At 49.3% G+C, this 17,062-nt stretch overlaps 3 protein-coding genes across 3 annotated transcripts; 1 reads left to right on the top strand and 2 right to left on the bottom strand.

Moving 5' to 3' along the window:
• Positions 1-272: 272 nt before the first annotated feature.
• Positions 273-12,907, top strand: F5Y00DRAFT_260970 (uncharacterized protein; the record flags this gene model as incomplete). The annotated part of the gene is made up of 8 exons (XM_048011113.1): positions 273-491; positions 548-692; positions 773-1,041; positions 1,099-3,549; positions 3,604-7,500; positions 7,567-8,422; positions 8,682-10,851; positions 11,008-12,907. 8 exons carry the CDS (start codon positions 273-275, stop codon positions 12,905-12,907), a joined length of 11,907 nt encoding a protein of 3,968 aa, XP_047865794.1.
• Positions 12,908-13,387: 480 nt separating this feature from the next.
• F5Y00DRAFT_234000 (RraA-like protein) lies at positions 13,388-14,647 on the bottom strand. The gene is made up of 4 exons (XM_048007376.1): positions 14,384-14,647; positions 14,130-14,304; positions 13,884-14,054; positions 13,388-13,811 (listed from the first exon to the last, which is right to left on the bottom strand). Exons 1-4 carry the CDS (start codon positions 14,524-14,526, stop codon positions 13,536-13,538), a joined length of 765 nt encoding a protein of 254 aa, XP_047865795.1. The 5' UTR covers positions 14,527-14,647; the 3' UTR covers positions 13,388-13,535.
• A 282-nt stretch (positions 14,648-14,929) lies between these two features.
• F5Y00DRAFT_260972 (MFS general substrate transporter) lies at positions 14,930-16,846 on the bottom strand (the record flags this gene model as incomplete). Its single annotated transcript, XM_048011114.1, has 6 exons — positions 14,930-15,113; positions 15,196-15,759; positions 15,811-16,152; positions 16,215-16,421; positions 16,480-16,737; positions 16,794-16,846. 6 exons carry the CDS (start codon positions 16,844-16,846, stop codon positions 14,930-14,932), a joined length of 1,608 nt encoding a protein of 535 aa, XP_047865796.1.
• Between the last annotated feature and the right edge of the window lie 216 nt (positions 16,847-17,062).

Below are 17,062 nucleotides of genomic sequence, written 5' to 3' on the forward strand. Positions count from 1 at the left end.
TAGGATACGAATATAATTGGTATGGCTCTAACGAGTATATACATCACATGTGTAAATCACGACGCGTTGCTCTCTGAATAGACGGATTGGGCCAGTACATTGTAGGACTACCTATTCATGCATAGTAATTTATAACTGGGAACGCAGTAGGCGCTCTGATAGAATGCTATAAATCGTAATAAGTTGTACGGGTCACGGCAAGATCATAGTTAACTCACAAAACCCTCTCTCTTATCGTCCCACTTAACGCTTGATTTGCACGAGCTCTTGTAATGGATCATGTTAGGGATAACGCCTCGCCGGCCACTCAAATGGACCGGCTGGAGCCCATCGCCGTCGTAGGCTTCTCTATGTGCTTTCCGGAGGATGCTACATCCCCGGAGGGTCTCTGGGAGATCCTCTGTAACGGGAGGAATGTCATGACTGAGGTGCCTCCGGATCGGTTCAACATCAATGGCTTCTACCATCCGGACCCTACGCGCCCTGATACTGTACGTACCTCGATTTTCAACCTAGGAGAGGTATATCGGCGCTCACACTTGAATAGATCAATGCCCGGGGAGGTCACTTCTTGAAGGAGGATATCGCTGCTTTCGATGCACCCTTCTTTTCTATGAACCCCTCTGAAGTGGAAAGTATGGACCCGCAGCAGAGAATCTTGCTCGAGGCGTCATACCACGCTCTTGAAAATGGTAAGTTGACCTAACCTACCTACATTGGTGATACCTTCCTGGAGTATTTTTTATTTGCTAAATTCGTATGCTTCGCTTAGCTGGTATACCAATCCAAAATGTGGCTGGGTCGAAGAGTGCTGTCTATGTGGGCTGCGTTGGTGTTGATTATAACAGCCTTTTCGAAACAGACGAGGAGGTCCGCGCTATTTATAAGGCGACAGGTAATGCGGATGCTATTCTGGCGAACAGGATTAGCTGGTTCTATGATTTGAGGGGTCCGAGCATGACTATCGAGACAGCATGCTCTAGTAGCATGGTGGCACTCCATCTTGCTTGCCAAAGCCTTCGTGTAGGTGAATCAAAAATAGTAAGTTTAGGTTAATCGTTACCTGACATTACCAGTCGAGCTAATCTTGAAACAAAGGGTATCGTGGCTGGCACGCAGCTTTATCTTGACCCTCTCACAAGTGCCATATCGTTGTCCTCTCTCGGATTTATGTCGTCTGATAGTCGTTGCCTTAGCTTCGACGATGAGGGGAACGGGTATGCAAAAGGTGAAGGTGTTGGCGTTCTAGTCATAAAACCGCTAAGGGACGCGTTGGCCAACGGCGATACCATTCGTGCTGTGATCCGCTCCACCATCACAAATCAGGACGGCCGAACACCTGGTATTACACAGCCAAGCCTGGCTGCTCAGGAGGAACAAATCCGTGAAGCCTATCAAATTGGTGGCCTTGACCTCCGTAGTACCCGTCTTTTTGAAGCTCACGGGACTGGCACTGCCATGGGCGACCCGATCGAAGCCGAAGCCATCAAGAGGGTCTTCCAGGAGTATCGAAGCAGCGAGCATCCTATGTACGTAGGCGCCGTAAAATCCAACATCGGACATCTCGAGGCAGTCGCAGGGCTTGCCGGCGTCATTAAGGTAATTCTTTGCCTTGAAAGGGGCATCATTCCTCCTATTTCTGGCTTCAAGACTCTGAATCGCAGACTGAAGGCGGATGAATGGCATCTGCGATTTCCCACTGAGCTTGTCCCGTGGCCTTGTAGTGGCCTCCGTCGGGCCTCGGTTAATTCGTTCGGATACGGAGGCTCTAACGCCCACGTTGTTATTGACGACGCATATAACTATATGCGCGAGCGAAACCTCCAGGGTAACCATTGTACCGTGGAGGCGCCACCAACAAATGTGGATCTCGGGAAAGGCCTGCCTAATAGCGATGATGTAGATGGCATCTTGATATCCAGAAACGTGACCAGCAACGAATTGCACAGCGGAACTCTCAGTAACGCTACCAATGGAAACACAACGAGCAACTTGTATCTTTTCGTATGGTCCACCTTGGACGCTGCGGGAATCGAAAGACTTGGGCCCGCGTACCGAGACTATTTGTCCCAGAGACGCCCTGTAAGCGACGTTGCTGGTTTTCTCCAGAACCTTGCCTTTACACTTTCCGATAGGAGAAGTTGGCTGCCCTGGAAGTCCTATATTGTTGCGAATTCTTACGATGATTTGGTGGAAAAACTAGATCGTATACCAAAGCCTTCGCGGTCATCCGTCCCTCCAAGGCTAAACTTCATCTTCACAGGTCAAGGGGCTCAATGGGCTACAATGGGCTTGGAGCTACTCTCTCATCCTGCTACCAAAGACTGCCTCGTCCAAGCAGAAAAGCATTTCAAGTCCCTGGGGAGCGATTGGTCGCTCGTGGAGGAGCTGAAGAAAGTCAATGAATCGTCAAGATTGAATGACCCTATCCTAGCTCAGCCGGTTTGCACCGCCCTGCAGGTTGCGCTAGTAGAACTTCTTGCATCTTGGGGCGTGTATCCTCAAGGCGTTGTTGGCCACTCTTCCGGTGAAATCGCTGCCGCCTTCTGTGCTGGCGCTTTTGATAGAGAGACTGCCTGGACCATTGCATACTTCCGCGGCGTACTGGTGGGCAAGCTTGCTGCGGCACCTGTGGGTTCGAAAGATCGCGGTGCTATGATGTCTGTACAGCTTTCTGAATCAGAACTCCGCCCATACTTTAAAGAACTCGCGCAGAATGCGCAGTTAGGTGATGTGGCTATCGGATGCGAGAACAGCCCCTCCAATCTCACATTGACTGGATCGGAGACAGCCATCGACTTTCTCAAGGAACGGCTTGATAGCGACGGCATCTTTTCTAAAAAGCTGGCAATATCAGCTGCCTACCACTCTACTCATATGGAGGTAGTAGCGGATGAATACCTCGAACGTCTCCGGTCGATACATAGACCGCAGCCCTTACCGCGGGAACAGGTGAAGCGTATTCCACTCTTTGTGTCGTCTGTAACGGGTAATACAATCTCTTTGGATCAGCTCTCCCAACTCTCCCAACCAGAGTATTGGGTGAGGAACTTGGTTTCGCGGGTCAGATTCGCCGAGGCAGTGGCCCAGCTTCACTCAAATTCTCCCGATACTCCCCTTGGGAATCAAGTCAACTATTATATCGAAGTCGGACCGCATCCTGCCATGCAAAGATCTGTTAAGGATACGGTGCCAACCACGGAGGGTATGCAATACGATGCCACTCTTCGGCGTGGCGTAGATTCTATAGAGACACTTATGAATCTGGCAGGAAGACTTTTTACGGCGGGATATCCTATCAACATCCAAGGGGTCAATACCCATAAACCCATAAGTGAGCCACCTCGGATGCTTCCCGACTTACCAAAATATCCGTTCAACCATTCTCAGAGATATTGGTTGGAGAGCAGGCTTGTCAAGAATTACCGGCAACGTAGCAAGATTAGACACGAGCTGCTGGGCCTTCCCGTTACCGACTGGAATCCCCTAAAGCCCAGATGGAGACATACGATCCGGAATACGGATCTTCCTTGGTTGAAAGACCACCAAGTAAGTACATCACGGACGGGCATTTCCTAGTATTTTACACTCATAAATATGTAGCTCAACGGTACATTGCTATATCCTGGCGCGGGCATGTTAGCTATGGTTATTGAAGCTGCAAGGTTTATCGCTAGACCCGACTTAGTCGTTAGAGGATACCGCTTCCGGGACGTCACGATCCATAGCGCACTCGTGGTGCCGTTCGGGGCTGACGGTGTTGAAGTCCAGCTCTACATGCAGAACCAAAAGAACAGCCGGACGACAGGAATCACCACGATCGAGTGTAGGGAATTTTGTCTATCCTCGTGTATCGATAACGAATGGAAGGATATCTGTTCAGGCCTCATTACCACGGAATACGCCGAGAAATCAAGCGGTATATACGACACCGAAGAAGATGCACAGAATTTTAGAAGCTTTATCCAGTCTAGATTGCAGGAAATCATGGAGAACTGCCCGGAAAAAACAAGCGAAGAGCGCGTGTACCAAATGGGCAGGCAGATTGGCTTCGAATTTGGCCCTACATTCCAAACCCTCTCGGACATCTCATACGACCCAGCCGGGAGATACTCTATCGCGACCATAATATTAGATGAGTGGATGTCGAAGTTTCCGATAAAACCAATAGTTGAGCCCCATGTGATCCATCCCACTACTCTCGATGGGGTGTTACAGACCATGTCGGTCATGATGCACAGAGGCGGGAGCGAGCCAGCACCACTACATGCACCGACGCAGTTCCAAGAGGTCTGGATATCTAATGGACTTCTAGAAAGGAATCCCGATGCCAAGATTCGAGTGGGTGCGAAGATAACTCGTTACGCAGTCCGTGACCTCGATGCCTCTATCACTGCTATCAACGTAGAGACGATGGAGCCAGTTATCACGATGGAGGGTTATCGAGTCACCACACTGTCAACGCAGACCTACAAACCATCGGAGAGGCGTAATCTCTTTTATAGATTGGAATGGAAACCAGACGTGGAGTTACTTGGCCAGTTGGAGGCGGAAAAATACTGCATCGAGGAGGTGGGTACGCGTCTTGAATGGGATCCTATACAAAAAATCGTTTGCCTGTACTACATGACTGAGGCACTTCGCGAGCTGGACCAGGAGGATTTTAAAAGCCCAAAGCATCACCTTCAGAGGTACCAGAGTTGGATGCGTTACCATTTGGAAGGGCTAGGTGATAATAACCCTCTCCTTCATTCACCTTGGAAAGAAAAATTGGCTCTAGAGAATAAAGAGCACTTCATCGCCGAGTTCATCATGAAAGGCCGGGTCGAGAGGGGCTTACAAGCTTTCTGCTCCCAGCTGCCCCAAATCATCCGAAACGAGGTTGATCCATTAGATTTACTCTTCAACCAGGGCTTGGCTAATGACATCTACTCCGACGACGTTTTTGTCGTCACAGGCAAGCGGGCAGCAGCCTTTGTGGATCTCGTTGCGCACAAGAACCCTAACATGGATATCCTCGAGATTGGTGCTGGCACTGGGACGGCTACGGATCCGATCCTGGCCTCCCTTTTGCCGCAGGGAGACCACCAGGCCACTCCAAAGTACAACAGCTACACTTTTACCGACATATCTCCAAGTTTTTTTGAGAAGGCCGCAAGTCGCCTCGCACATCATGCCGATCGTATGGTATTCAAGACGTTGGACATTGAACAAGATCCTTCCGGGCAAGGATTTGAAAGTAGGAAATACGACATGATGATTGCCGCTGCAGTGCTCCATGCTACTGCTGATATTAGAGAGACCCTAAAGAATACAAATTCCCTCCTCAAGCCGGGCGGCTACCTGGTTATGGTTGAACCGACAAACAAATGGGGTACCGTCTCTGATAGTGTTTGGGGAACATTGCCTGGCTGGTGGAGAGGCACAGAGTACGACCGCCAGCAGGGCCCCCTTTACTCCCGACCAGAGTGGGAGACCTGTTTAAAAGAGAGTGGGTTTACTGGTATCGAGCTCTGTGTTCCTGATCACGCTGAAGAGGATCATCATACCCTTAGTCTCATGGTCTCGAAACTGGCCCCCGAGAGTGGTGTCACTACGCAAGCGCCCACTCTCCGGTCCATAATAATCTCAGCGGACACTGAGCTCCAACAAGATGTAGCTTTGGACATGGCTTCCTATATGAAAGAATTAAAACATGTATCGAGTTGTGATATCGTTGGCCCCAACTCTTTGCTTTCTAAAAAAGATGAGATTGACGTCTTGGTGGCTTTGCTGGAACTCGAAGACCCATTTTTTAGCTCAATGACGGAGGAAAAATTGGCCATCATCAAGTCCATAGTTGATTCTTCGAAACGGGTCTATTGGTTTACGAGCGGTGGCGGTGCCAAAGCGTTACAGCCGGAGAAGGCTATGTCTTCCGGCTTCGGTCGTGCTATCACGCAAGAATACCCGGGTCTTTGGTTCGCCAGTGTCGATGTGGATGATCCGAAGACAGCCGCTGAGATATTTGCGAGAGTGTTCGAGCAGAGCATAGGGGTAGCCGATAGCGAAGATTGGGAATCCGAATATCAGCAATCCGACGGAGTTGTCTTAATCCCGCGTGTAGTCGAGGCGGACGAGATTAATGCCTTTACGCACTCGCAGACGGGCCGGCCCGCGATCGAAACCAAGGCGGTTGGCAAGGAACCGACCGAGGCACTGGAGCTACAGTACAGCGTTGGTCAGCTTGACGGCTTCCGTTTCGTCCGCGACGAATCGGCCGAAAAAGCTCTCCTGGATGACGAGGTGGAGGTCGAGATTAAGGCGACAGGTGTTAACTTTATCGACGTCATGGTCATACTAGGACAATTAGCCGGTACTCATTTCGGCTGCGAGTACTGTGGCGTAGTAAGACGGGTCGGATCAGCGGTTAACACGCTCGCCCTCGGAGACCGTGTCTGTTTCCTCGGAGCAGACGGCTTCAGGACGTACGTCCGATGCAAAGCTTTCATCGCAGCTCGAATTCCAGACTCTCTCCCCTTCACCGACGTGTTTCCGGCCGTTTATCTCACCACAATCCACAGCCTCAACCACGTCGCCCACTTGCGCAAGGGCGAGTCCATCCTAGTCCACGCGGCAGCCGGCGGTGTCGGACAGGCAGCAGTCCAGCTGGCGCAGCACATAGGCGCCGACGTCTTCGTCACAGTCAGCTCGGCTGAGAAGCGCAGGCTGATGCAGGAGCAATACAACATCCCTAACGACCGCATCTTTTACAGCCGTAACCTCTCCTTCGGTCGGCAGATCATGCAGGTTACCAAGGGCCGTGGCGTCGATGTGGTCCTGAATTCGCTGTCGGGAGAGGCGCTCGCCGAGTCCCTGCGCATCCTCGCGCCACTAGGACGCTTTGTAGAGATTGGAAAGCGAGACATCCACACATTCCAGAATCTCCCCATGCAGCCATTTGTCAGGAACGTGTCATACCACGCAGTTAACACCAAGTCAGTCGAACATTACAACCCAGCCCATATGCGTGAGCTTGTGCTCGAGCTGGTCGATATGCTCGCCGCAGGCACCTTCCGACCCCCACGACCCGTGAGCGTCTTCACGAGGGGCCAATTCGAGTCCGCGATCCGGTATCTGCAGACGGGGAGGCACATGGGCAAGGCCGTTGTCGACTGGGAGGCTGAGGCTGAGATCCCCATGGTGCCAAGTCCCAAGCCAGCGTCCACTTTCGATCCAAATGCTAGCTACGTAATCGCCGGCGGCTTGGGTGGTATCGGTAGGAGTCTCGCCGCGTGGTTGAGCCGCGGCGGCGCAAAACACCTCATCTTGCTTTCACGCTCGGGCCCAACATCTGAGGCCGCGACGAAGTTGATCAAGGAACTTGTGGCGCGCGGCGTGAGTGTCACCACGCCTCGGTGCGACGTGAGCGATGCCGAGTCTCTGAAGGGTGTAATTGATTATGCCACCAAGACAATGCCTCCTATCAAAGGATGTATTCAGGCCTCCATGGTCTTGAAGGTATGCCACTCTTAATAATTTAATACTTTATGCATAACTCAACTGACCTAATTCTCCTGCTTCTAGGATCGGGTGCTCCAAAATATGACGCTGGATGAATGGCAAGCTGTTCTTGGCCCTAAGCTTAGTGGGACGTGGAACTTACACCGCATTCTTCCTAAGAAGATGGACTTCTTCGTCATCCTCTCCTCCACTGGTGGAATGATTGGCTCGGCCGGCCAGTCGCAGTATAATGCGGCCTCAACCTTCCAGGATGCCTTCGCGCGGCACCGCTGGTCCTTGGGCGAGAGGTGCGTCTCAGTCGACGTTGGCGTCGTCCAGGACGTTGGCTACGTGGCCGAGCACAGTGACATCGCTAAACGTTGGAACGAAAGTAAGATTCAGGTTCTCGCTGAGAAGGACCTGCTCGCGGTCATCGATTGGGCGTGCAACTACCCAGACCTAGAATGCGGCCAGCTTCCGAACACCACCACGTTATTGTCTTCCTGGTCTACCCAAATCATCACGGGAGCGGGACCGGCGACCAAGGTGGACCAACAGGCCATGGATTCAATGCCGTACCTAAAGCAGCCCCTATTCCGCGCCTTGAGACAAACAAACGCACACGGAGCGGGAGCCGGCACTCAGGTGAGGACTCAAGAAGAAAAGACAGATTACGGCGTCCTGCTACGCGCGGCCGGAAGCCTGGACGAGGCCGGCGCTATCGTTGCGGCCGCATTAGGGAAGAAGTTAGCGCGCGCCCTGTCCGTTCCCGAAGAAGACATCGATATCATGAGGCCAGCCCACTCTTACGGAGTTGACTCATTGGTTGCCGTGGAGCTGCGGTTCTGGTTTTCTAACGAGATGAAGTCAGACATTTCCGTGTTTAACATCTTAGCTAACGACCCTATCTTAGCCTTGGGACGATTCGCAGCGGGAAAAAGTGAGCATTTATTAAAGTCGTAAATGAGTGGGTTGTTAAATGAATCAACTTGATAAAAGAAAGAAGAAGAAATAAAATTTAAATTTTTTTATAATTAATTATTAATATATAATATACTTTTATAATATTATTATAAATAATTAAACGTTTTAATGAATAAATAATACTATATATATTATATTTTAAATTTATTCGCTTAATAAATTATATAAATATATAATGGATATTATTAATTATTCTTACATGTTGGATAACCTAGACCTTTTCCCGCTCGCGTCCATTTCGGAACTTTTGTCCTCGACCATTTCCACCAGTACATTACACACTCAACCATGTGGCATACAGTCGCCGCAAACATCGAACGACGTCGCCACGCCACTAGTTGTGCTGATGATGTACCCACCAATGGGAATATCCGACGTCGGCATTCTTGAACTTCTCGATTCTGATCCTAGACCGACCTTCATCGTCGCGATTGCTCCGGCACAGTCGCCGCAGCCAATCTATGCGAACCCCGCCTTACGCCAAAAACCCTCTCTACACGCGCGGCTCGTCGAGTTATCTCAGTCGCGTCATGGATCTTTTTGGGACTGGGCGACCGCTCCTATCCCCTGTAGTCCGAGCCTAGGCCACACGTCCCTTTTCGAGAGTATAATCTGGACGCGGTCGATTGTCGGTAATAAATGGGCTGTTATTGGTGGAAATCATGGTTTGACATCGGAAGAAGACATCCATGGCAGGAGGGCCTCACATAGCCGGGGAAATAGCAATAGTATCCTACACGATAGCGCCCTATCCGTAGCTTCAGAAGATGGAGATTATGGTTGGACGCCTCCGGATTTCATGCTAGATCAGGAGTCCTTCGTTCATGTAATCAATACTTTGGACTGGGCGGCCACACCTCTCGGTCCGCTGTCCCTCTGGCCTCCTCTCCTTCAGCAAACTTTCAACCAGGTTCTTGCTGACTCGAGACCTATTGTTATATACTGGGGTGACCACTTGACGACTCTATACAACGAAGCATTCAGCCAGTTGTGTGGCTCCAAGCATCCTGCTTTATTGGGGAAGTCGGTAGAAGACGCTTGGCCTGATTTCTGCGAAAAGATCAAGCTGGCAATGTCTTCGATGGCCTCAAAACAGCGTACAGGCAATGAGGATGAGTGGCGTTTCTTTGTAGAGAAAGCCGATGGGAGTTCTGAAGAGAAGTATCTCAAGTGGTCTATGATACCTATCACCGAGAAGAACAAGTGTCTTGGTTTTATCCAGCCTATCCAAGACACAACTTCTATGAGACTTTGGGAGAGACGTATGCAAATGCTGATTGATTTAGGCGACACTCTGGTCACTGCCCGTGACGTCAAGTCCTACTGGGCTAAACTCATCCAAGAACTCGAGGCGTGCCAGCCTACCTACGATATTCCCCTTGCTATCCTCTACTCGGTTGAGGAAGACCCAGAGTCGTCGTCTGCAGGAAAAGCTGGCCGACTGGAAGGCTGTCTGGGTATTCCAAAGGATCATCCTATAGCTCCCCCGAAGTTACGGCTAGATGGAAGCGATCTAGGGTTGTCTTCATCCTTTAGAGAGGCTCTCGAATCGCAGACCCCAATACTGTTGCAGATCAAGAATGGGACATTGCCAGAGTCGCTGCTCGAGGGTCTACAATGGCGTGGTTTCAAAGACCCTTGCCATGAGGCTATCATTTGCCCTATACGACCAACAAAAGATGAGCATGTGCTAGGCTTGCTCTTGCTCGGGCTCAATCCTCGTCGTCCGTACGACAATGACTACCAGCAATATATTTCCTTGCTGGGTCAGAAGCTGACCACGACCCTAGCGTCTACCGTGCTTCTAGAGGAGGAAGCACGAAGGGGTCGCAATATCGCCGAGCAAGCCGCGTATGACCAGGCGATGCTCGCAATGCAGACGAAAGAAGCTACGGAGTCTGTCCAAAAGTTCCAGCAAATCGCCGAATTCATCCCAGTTGGAATGTGCTTCGGCAATCATCGTGGCAATATCACATTTGCTAATGATGCCTGGCATCGCATCACTGGCGCTCCCCAAGTAAATCCACTTACACCCGAGGGTTTCTTGTCTTGCGTCATCGAGGAAGACAAACCCAATGTACAGCGAGCATATGAAGAACTTCAACGGACTCTTACTGTGACTATTGAGCTGAGAGTTCGACGGCCGATAGAAGATAATTATCCCCTTCAGCATCCCATCGGAAGCTCTCCTAGTTTCGAGAAGGCCGGTCTGGACCTTGATGAGGGGGACGGCGGGGTCCGGCACGTTTTGGCTTCCTTGAAAGCTGAACGGGGCCCTAGTGGTAACATCAATCAGGTTTTAGCATGTTTGACAGATGTGACTTTACATAGAAAGGCCGCCGAAGAAGCAATCCGCAAGGCCCAACAGGCAGAGAATCTCAAACGGTAAGTACTAATATTTCAACATCTACATCACCCCTGCCTTCCACGTAACAATCCATATTCCTTAAGTCTTAGAGAGTCTCGAAAATGCGCAAAACAAAGCCGCAAAATAAACCCGAAGCCTACGAATGGCCAGAGAACTAACTTCACCTGCTATAGGATGGCACAGCTCGCTACGGTGGGGATGTACGACATGGCTCTCGACGGCCGTTTGATCGGAGCCAACAATGTGTTCTACGAAATGTGCGGCCTGGAGAGAGTGGACCTCTCCCAAGTGTCAGTTAAGCCATTCGAATTTTGTGTCGTGGATGAGGACATGCCGGTCCTAGAGAAGACGCTTGCCACCCTCGTTAAAGAGTGCAAATCGCAGACTGCCGAACTTCGGTTAAAGACATTGTGGACTGAAACAGATACTACTGGAGAACAGATTACCGCACCACGTTGGGTCCTTGCTACCTTTATGCCAGTGAGTAACTCGGAGGGGCAGATTCAGACTTTTACGGGCTGCCTGAGTGATGTCTCGTTACAAAAATGGCAATTCGAAAAGGAGCGGCAACGGAAGGACGAGGCGATCGAATCAAAGCGTCAACAAGAGAACTTTATCGACATGACTTCGCACGAGATGCGTAATCCTCTAAGTGCCATTGTTCAATGTGCCGATGCGGTTATCGGGTGCCTCACCAAGGCCCAAGAATTGATCGATTCAATGTCTGCGAAGCCTGATCGAAACGGCGTGTTGAACTCCCCCACAGCTGATACCCCGGGCCGCGTCTGGAAGGAAGGATCCCAGTTAGTGAAAGACAGTATAGACAACGCAGAGACAATAATCGCCTGTGCGCAGCATCAAAAACGAATTGTCGATGACATCTTGACAATGTCCAAGCTGGACTCGAATCTTCTATCCATTACTCCGATTACGGTTAATCCTATCCACATTGCACAAGAGGCCTTCAAGATGTTCGAGGTGGAAGCTCGTAGAGTCGATATCGATTTGACCATGGTAGTTGATCAATCTTATAACAAGCTCAATATCGAGTTTCTGGATTTAGATCCTTCTCGACTGAAACAAGTTCTTATTAATCTCCTGACAAACGCCTTAAAATTCACCAAGAATGGACCGACGAGAAATGTTTCGATTACGATGAGTGCTTCCAAGACCCGTCCAGAGGATCATGCCTCTTCGGTCCAATTTATCCCACGCGCATTGGAAACTATATGGCAAGGTGATAGGCCATCTTCGCCAATACCCGAGGAGAACAGGATCTATCTTATGTTCGAAGTTAAGGATACTGGGCAAGGACTCACTGAAGAAGAGAAGTCTTCCCTATTCCAACGCTTCGTCCAGGCCAATTCGAAAACCCATGTGAAATATGGAGGTTCGGGGCTCGGACTGTTTATCAGCCGCAGGCTCACGGAAATGCAGAATGGCGCTATTGGAGTAGCATCTAGTCCTGGTCAAGGTTCGACTTTTGCATTCTATATTGAAGCTCAGGTGCCGAGTGAAGAGGCATTCAGAGAGGCTCGGGCAGCTGCGGAGGCCGTCGGCCACATCCTGAAGACAACAAGCAGCGGCGCTGGCAAAGCATCAAACAGGGGCCCGTTTACCATGACAAAGCCAGGCAAGAGGCTACTCACGCCACAAATCGAAGGTGTCCTTCTAGTCGAAGATAACCTTATCAACCAGCAGATCACCCGTCGTGATCTTCAGAATAGCGGATGTTCGGTCGAAGTAGCCAATCACGGAGTAGAGGCTCTGGAGAAACTTGAGCACACGAACCGTGCGGATGGGCAATTTCCACTTAGCCTTATCTTGATGGACATTGAGATGCCCATACAGGACGGTCTCACCTGCACGCGCAAAATCAGAGAGCTAGAGAAGACGGGTCATCTTAAGGGGCCACGGATACCTATCATCGCAGTCAGTGCCAACGCGCGCATGGAACAGATTTTAGAGGCTAAGGCCGCCGGATGTGATGACGTATTGGTGAAGCCGTTTCGGATTCCCGAGTTGATTGAGAAGATGATGACTGTAACAAAACAGCTTGAAAGGTTTGGTTGAGGCTGATGCCGAATGTTTTATAATATCGGCTTTCTATCGTTACTTTTAGTATTGTTGGTCTCATCTTTACGTGGGCTGCCTCCCTCCTCTTTCTTGCCCCCTGTTACAGTCTCATAGACTTGCATTCATCGCATCATCTATATTGAGCTGGTTTGTTTATTTGTTTGCATTTATCACTGGACGGGTAGCGTCAGCATGATACCACGGGAATAACAGCGACTCACGAAGACAGGCATAGGTTTGGAGTTTTAGGTATTTGTAGTTCATTATTGCCAAGCCCGTCGAATACGCAGCTGTTCGTAACCAGGTATGTACGATAGATAGCTGCTAATAAAACCGGCTGGCTTGTTCTTTTATTTATTGTGTGGACTGACGGTTGAGGCGACTTTGGTGATATCGCACCTTGATCTCATAGGTGATAGTTGTACCTTAGGTGGGCTACACATTCTGAGGGTTACATGTTTGGACGCTCAACCCGCTGGGTATGATTCATGTTTTACTAGTATTCAAATATCGTCTTGTTCCTAAAAATTAGAATTATATCATAAATGAAGTTCATGAGATGCTCTAGAAAGTTGATACGCAGGTCTCATCTTTCCGGTCTACAATTCTAAGCTAGGTTCCAGGCTTATCTGAACTTCTTACTGGCCTCGACAAAGCTCATCCCTTTCTTGATCGCCTCTGCCATCTTATCATCCGCGTCAACCTGCTTCTGCATCAGTGGTAAGGCTTGCTCCGCCAGCTCAGCAGGTAAGACGACGACGCCGTTCAAGTCCGCAATTAGATAGTCTCCCGGTCGAATATCCATATCTTGCTCGTCTGTTTGCAGTTTCACAGGCACGTTTACGGCAGCTACCTTGAGTAGTTCAGCCGGAGGTGCCGTCCCCGTCTCACGGGCAAAGATCTATGATTTTTAAACGTCGGTAAATATGCAAGGGGAAAGGGGGCTTAGATGGTTATTTGGAGAAAGTCATACCGGGTACTCTAATTCACGCTGCTCTTGCAAGTCACGGAAGCGTCCGTCGATGATAGACCCGACGGCGCCCCTAACTCGGGCGCGAGCCGACATTAAGCCTCCGTACACGGCATTCGGAGTTTTGGGAGGGCAAGAAACAAAGACTACAGCGCCCTTAGGTACTGTATCAATCTTGTGACCTTGATTAGCACCTCTCTCCGCTACGTAGGCTTTTCTTTTTTCTTTCTTCTTCTTCTTTCAACGTACATAGTGGGTTGGATGTTTAGGCGAGGGATCGTCTAACGGCACGTACTTAACAGTATAAGCCGGGCCTACGATCTTGGTAGGACCATCCTGGCGTTGAGGGGACCACATGGTCAAGCCGGATAAAAACCCGCCATTACGGTATTTGAGCTTGCATAAGGCGTCTGAGACGTCGCAGCTAAAAGTTTAGGAAATTAGTTGGATTATTGGATTGGTTGGATCGGTTGGGTTATGGCGCTCGTGCTACTTTTCCTTACGTTGTGTACTTTTGTAATTCTTTAATGATAACATCTTGAGATTCTGTCATATTGCCGAAATACCGAGCTCGGCTGAATTGCGTACGTCGTACGGCGGTACCGAGAGAAGGACTTTTAAGTTGGATGCGCAATGCGGATAGCATGGAGATCCGTTATTAAAACATGGACCCTTTGTTATTTTTCTTGTTAACTATAGGATTTGGTGTATTAGGTTAGGTAGTTGAATTATCTGTTATACATTGATTATTGATAGCTTCACTTAAGCTTATGATTGCATCATATGTCATGTTATCTACTATCTAAGCACATGCATTTAATATGTAGGTTAGGTGCTAACATTATCATTATCATTATCATTATTATTGAGTAAAGCATCTCTAAGGAGATAAATATCTATTTACCTAAGGTAGTTATGACGTTAGTGGAGTTTAAAATTAAAATAAGACATTCGATTTCGGATTCGGATAGCCAAGTTACGTCATAACAATTTGTCAACTTGTTATACCTATCCCCGCAGTCGGGTCCGAGGTAAAGGTACCTGGGTAGTTATCGAGGGGCCACTAATATGAGCTCTGTCTCACTGTGTCCCTCAACCCCCAAGACCCCTTTAGTCTGCGAGATAGTAGACATTGCGGGTGGCCGACGCTCGTAAGTGACCGCGCTGGCAATGACACCGACCGCTGCAATACCAATCATGATATTAATATCACCCGTGAAAGCCGATGCGTACCTATATCAACCAACGTTAGCCTCTAACCTCATATAATATATAATATTATATAATATTATATCGATTAGCTGCTGAGACTTACACCGAGCGCACGACAAGTTTAAGCTCATCTGGTAGCCAAGGAGCGATGGTTGGGCTGTGATGTAACGCGGCTAAGTCTTCAGCGTCCATCTTACCGCCCAGTTCAACTGTTACTCTTCTGTTGAACATAATACTGCAAACTGCTATCCCGATAGCACCACCGAATACTCGAGCTTGTGCGATTGCACCTTGAGCAACGGCTAGGTCTTGGCTTTGCGACTGCACCGAAGCCATGATTGTTCCCGCCCCAAGGGAGAGTCCAAATCCAAGACCCAGAATTACCTGGAACCCATACTGCGCTTTGGTTTCCGTCGTAGCATCCTTGAGCGTGGACATGAAGCTGATGCCCATGAGTTGGAAAACTTGGGCCAACATTAACGTCCACGATGTATTGTTTCTATTGCGTGAAATAATACCGGCGAGAAAGGCGCCGAAAGAGGTTGCACCTAATAGTGGTAAAAGGTGGATGCCCGAGTAAAGCGCGCTCTCTCCGCTGACAATCTGGAACCGCTCAGGAAGGATGACGAGAACAGACAGGTAGACGAAGCCGGTACAAAACGTACATCTGTCCCTCGTTAGCCGTCTCCTTATTAAACATTCCATCACTCATACGTACATGACGCAACTCGCATATACTCGTCGAAAGAAGAGCCTCAGGGGAAATATAGGTTCGATGTGTGTCCTGCCTTTAAGCCCGATAAATATCTCCCATGTGAAGAAGGCTACCCAGCTGAGAAATGCAATTGATAAGGCTGTAACAATAGTCGTACTATCCCACCGATACGTGTAAGTACCAGCCTCCTGTAGTGAAAATACCAGCAGAGCGCATGCTAATATCACCGTGATATTACCGACGAAGTCGATTTTTCGAATCGAGTTCCACCCCCTCTGGTGTGCGATAAGTTCAGTTGGTGATGCCAGATAGATAGCAACGAGAACCATCACGCCGGCCGGGACGCTATTGCGCATGTTAGCATTGACCTAAATCATTGACCTACATCTCAGGAAGCTGGCACACACTTGATCCAAAATATGATGGTCCACTGGCTTGTCGACGAAATCACAGCCCCTAGAACGGGGCCTAACACATATGACACTGCTAATGTGATACCCACCAGTCCACCCATCAGGCTAGGTTTATCAGATGGGCCTACTTCGAAAAGTACGATCTGACTTAGGCTATACAAGCCAGCACCACCCATTCCTTGGAACGCTCGACAGATAATTCTGTCGAGTATATCAGTTGATGCTCTTGCATGGGAAATAGAAAGAGAACTAGACGCACAACTGAGTCATGGTGGTCGAGCGAGCACACCCAATAGAGAAGCTGATGAAGAGGACCCATGAGCAAAATAGCATATCACGCCGCCCGAAGATATCGCTCAGTTTTGCAAATCCAATGGCGCAGCCAAGGTAGGCCAAGAGATAGGACAGAACGACCCAAGGGGCATCTAAGAAGTTCTGGAGATCGATGGATATAGTGACAAGAGAGGTTGAGACGATGGATGCGTCTAAAGCCGAGAATAAGAGTCCTACAAGTTGACTATCGACGCTGTTAGCCTAACGCAATCATAAATCAAACAGGTCAGCGTTCCTTACGTTATAATCAGGGTTACCTGTTGCCAGCCGTGGATAGCATGGTGGTATGTCATCGTAGCGATCGACAAATGGTCGGGGAGAAAGCGGCTAGAGCAGCTATATCAAGCCAAAGAGGAGGTTTTCGGTAGTGCTACGTCGGCGGCACTGTTGGGAGGATTTAACTTGAGTTCAATTCACCCTTACGAGGATCAAGATCCTTGTTCTGTTAGTTTTGCCTTGCTTTCTTTCTCGCAGCCCATAATAGGCAGACAATTATTCCTCTCCAAAAA

Source organism: Daldinia vernicosa, assembly GCF_022497035.1.
Source record: "Daldinia vernicosa strain CBS 139.73 unplaced genomic scaffold F5Y00scaffold_17, whole genome shotgun sequence".
Classification (NCBI taxonomy): domain Eukaryota; kingdom Fungi; phylum Ascomycota; class Sordariomycetes; order Xylariales; family Hypoxylaceae; genus Daldinia; species Daldinia vernicosa.

Bases quoted from the DNA above. Each gene is read 5' to 3' on its own strand.
- F5Y00DRAFT_234000 (XM_048007376.1), bottom strand. From the start codon at position 14,526: ATGCTATCCGCATTGCGCATCCAACTTAAAAGTCCTTCTCTCGGTACC. The intron at 14,305-14,383 runs GTAAGGAAAAGT...CTAAACTTTTAG, and splicing joins GAATTACAAAAGTACACAAC to CTGCGACGTCTCAGACGCCT. The intron at 14,055-14,129 runs GTACGTTGAAAG...CAAGGTCACAAG, and splicing joins CTAAACATCCAACCCACTAT to ATTGATACAGTACCTAAGGG.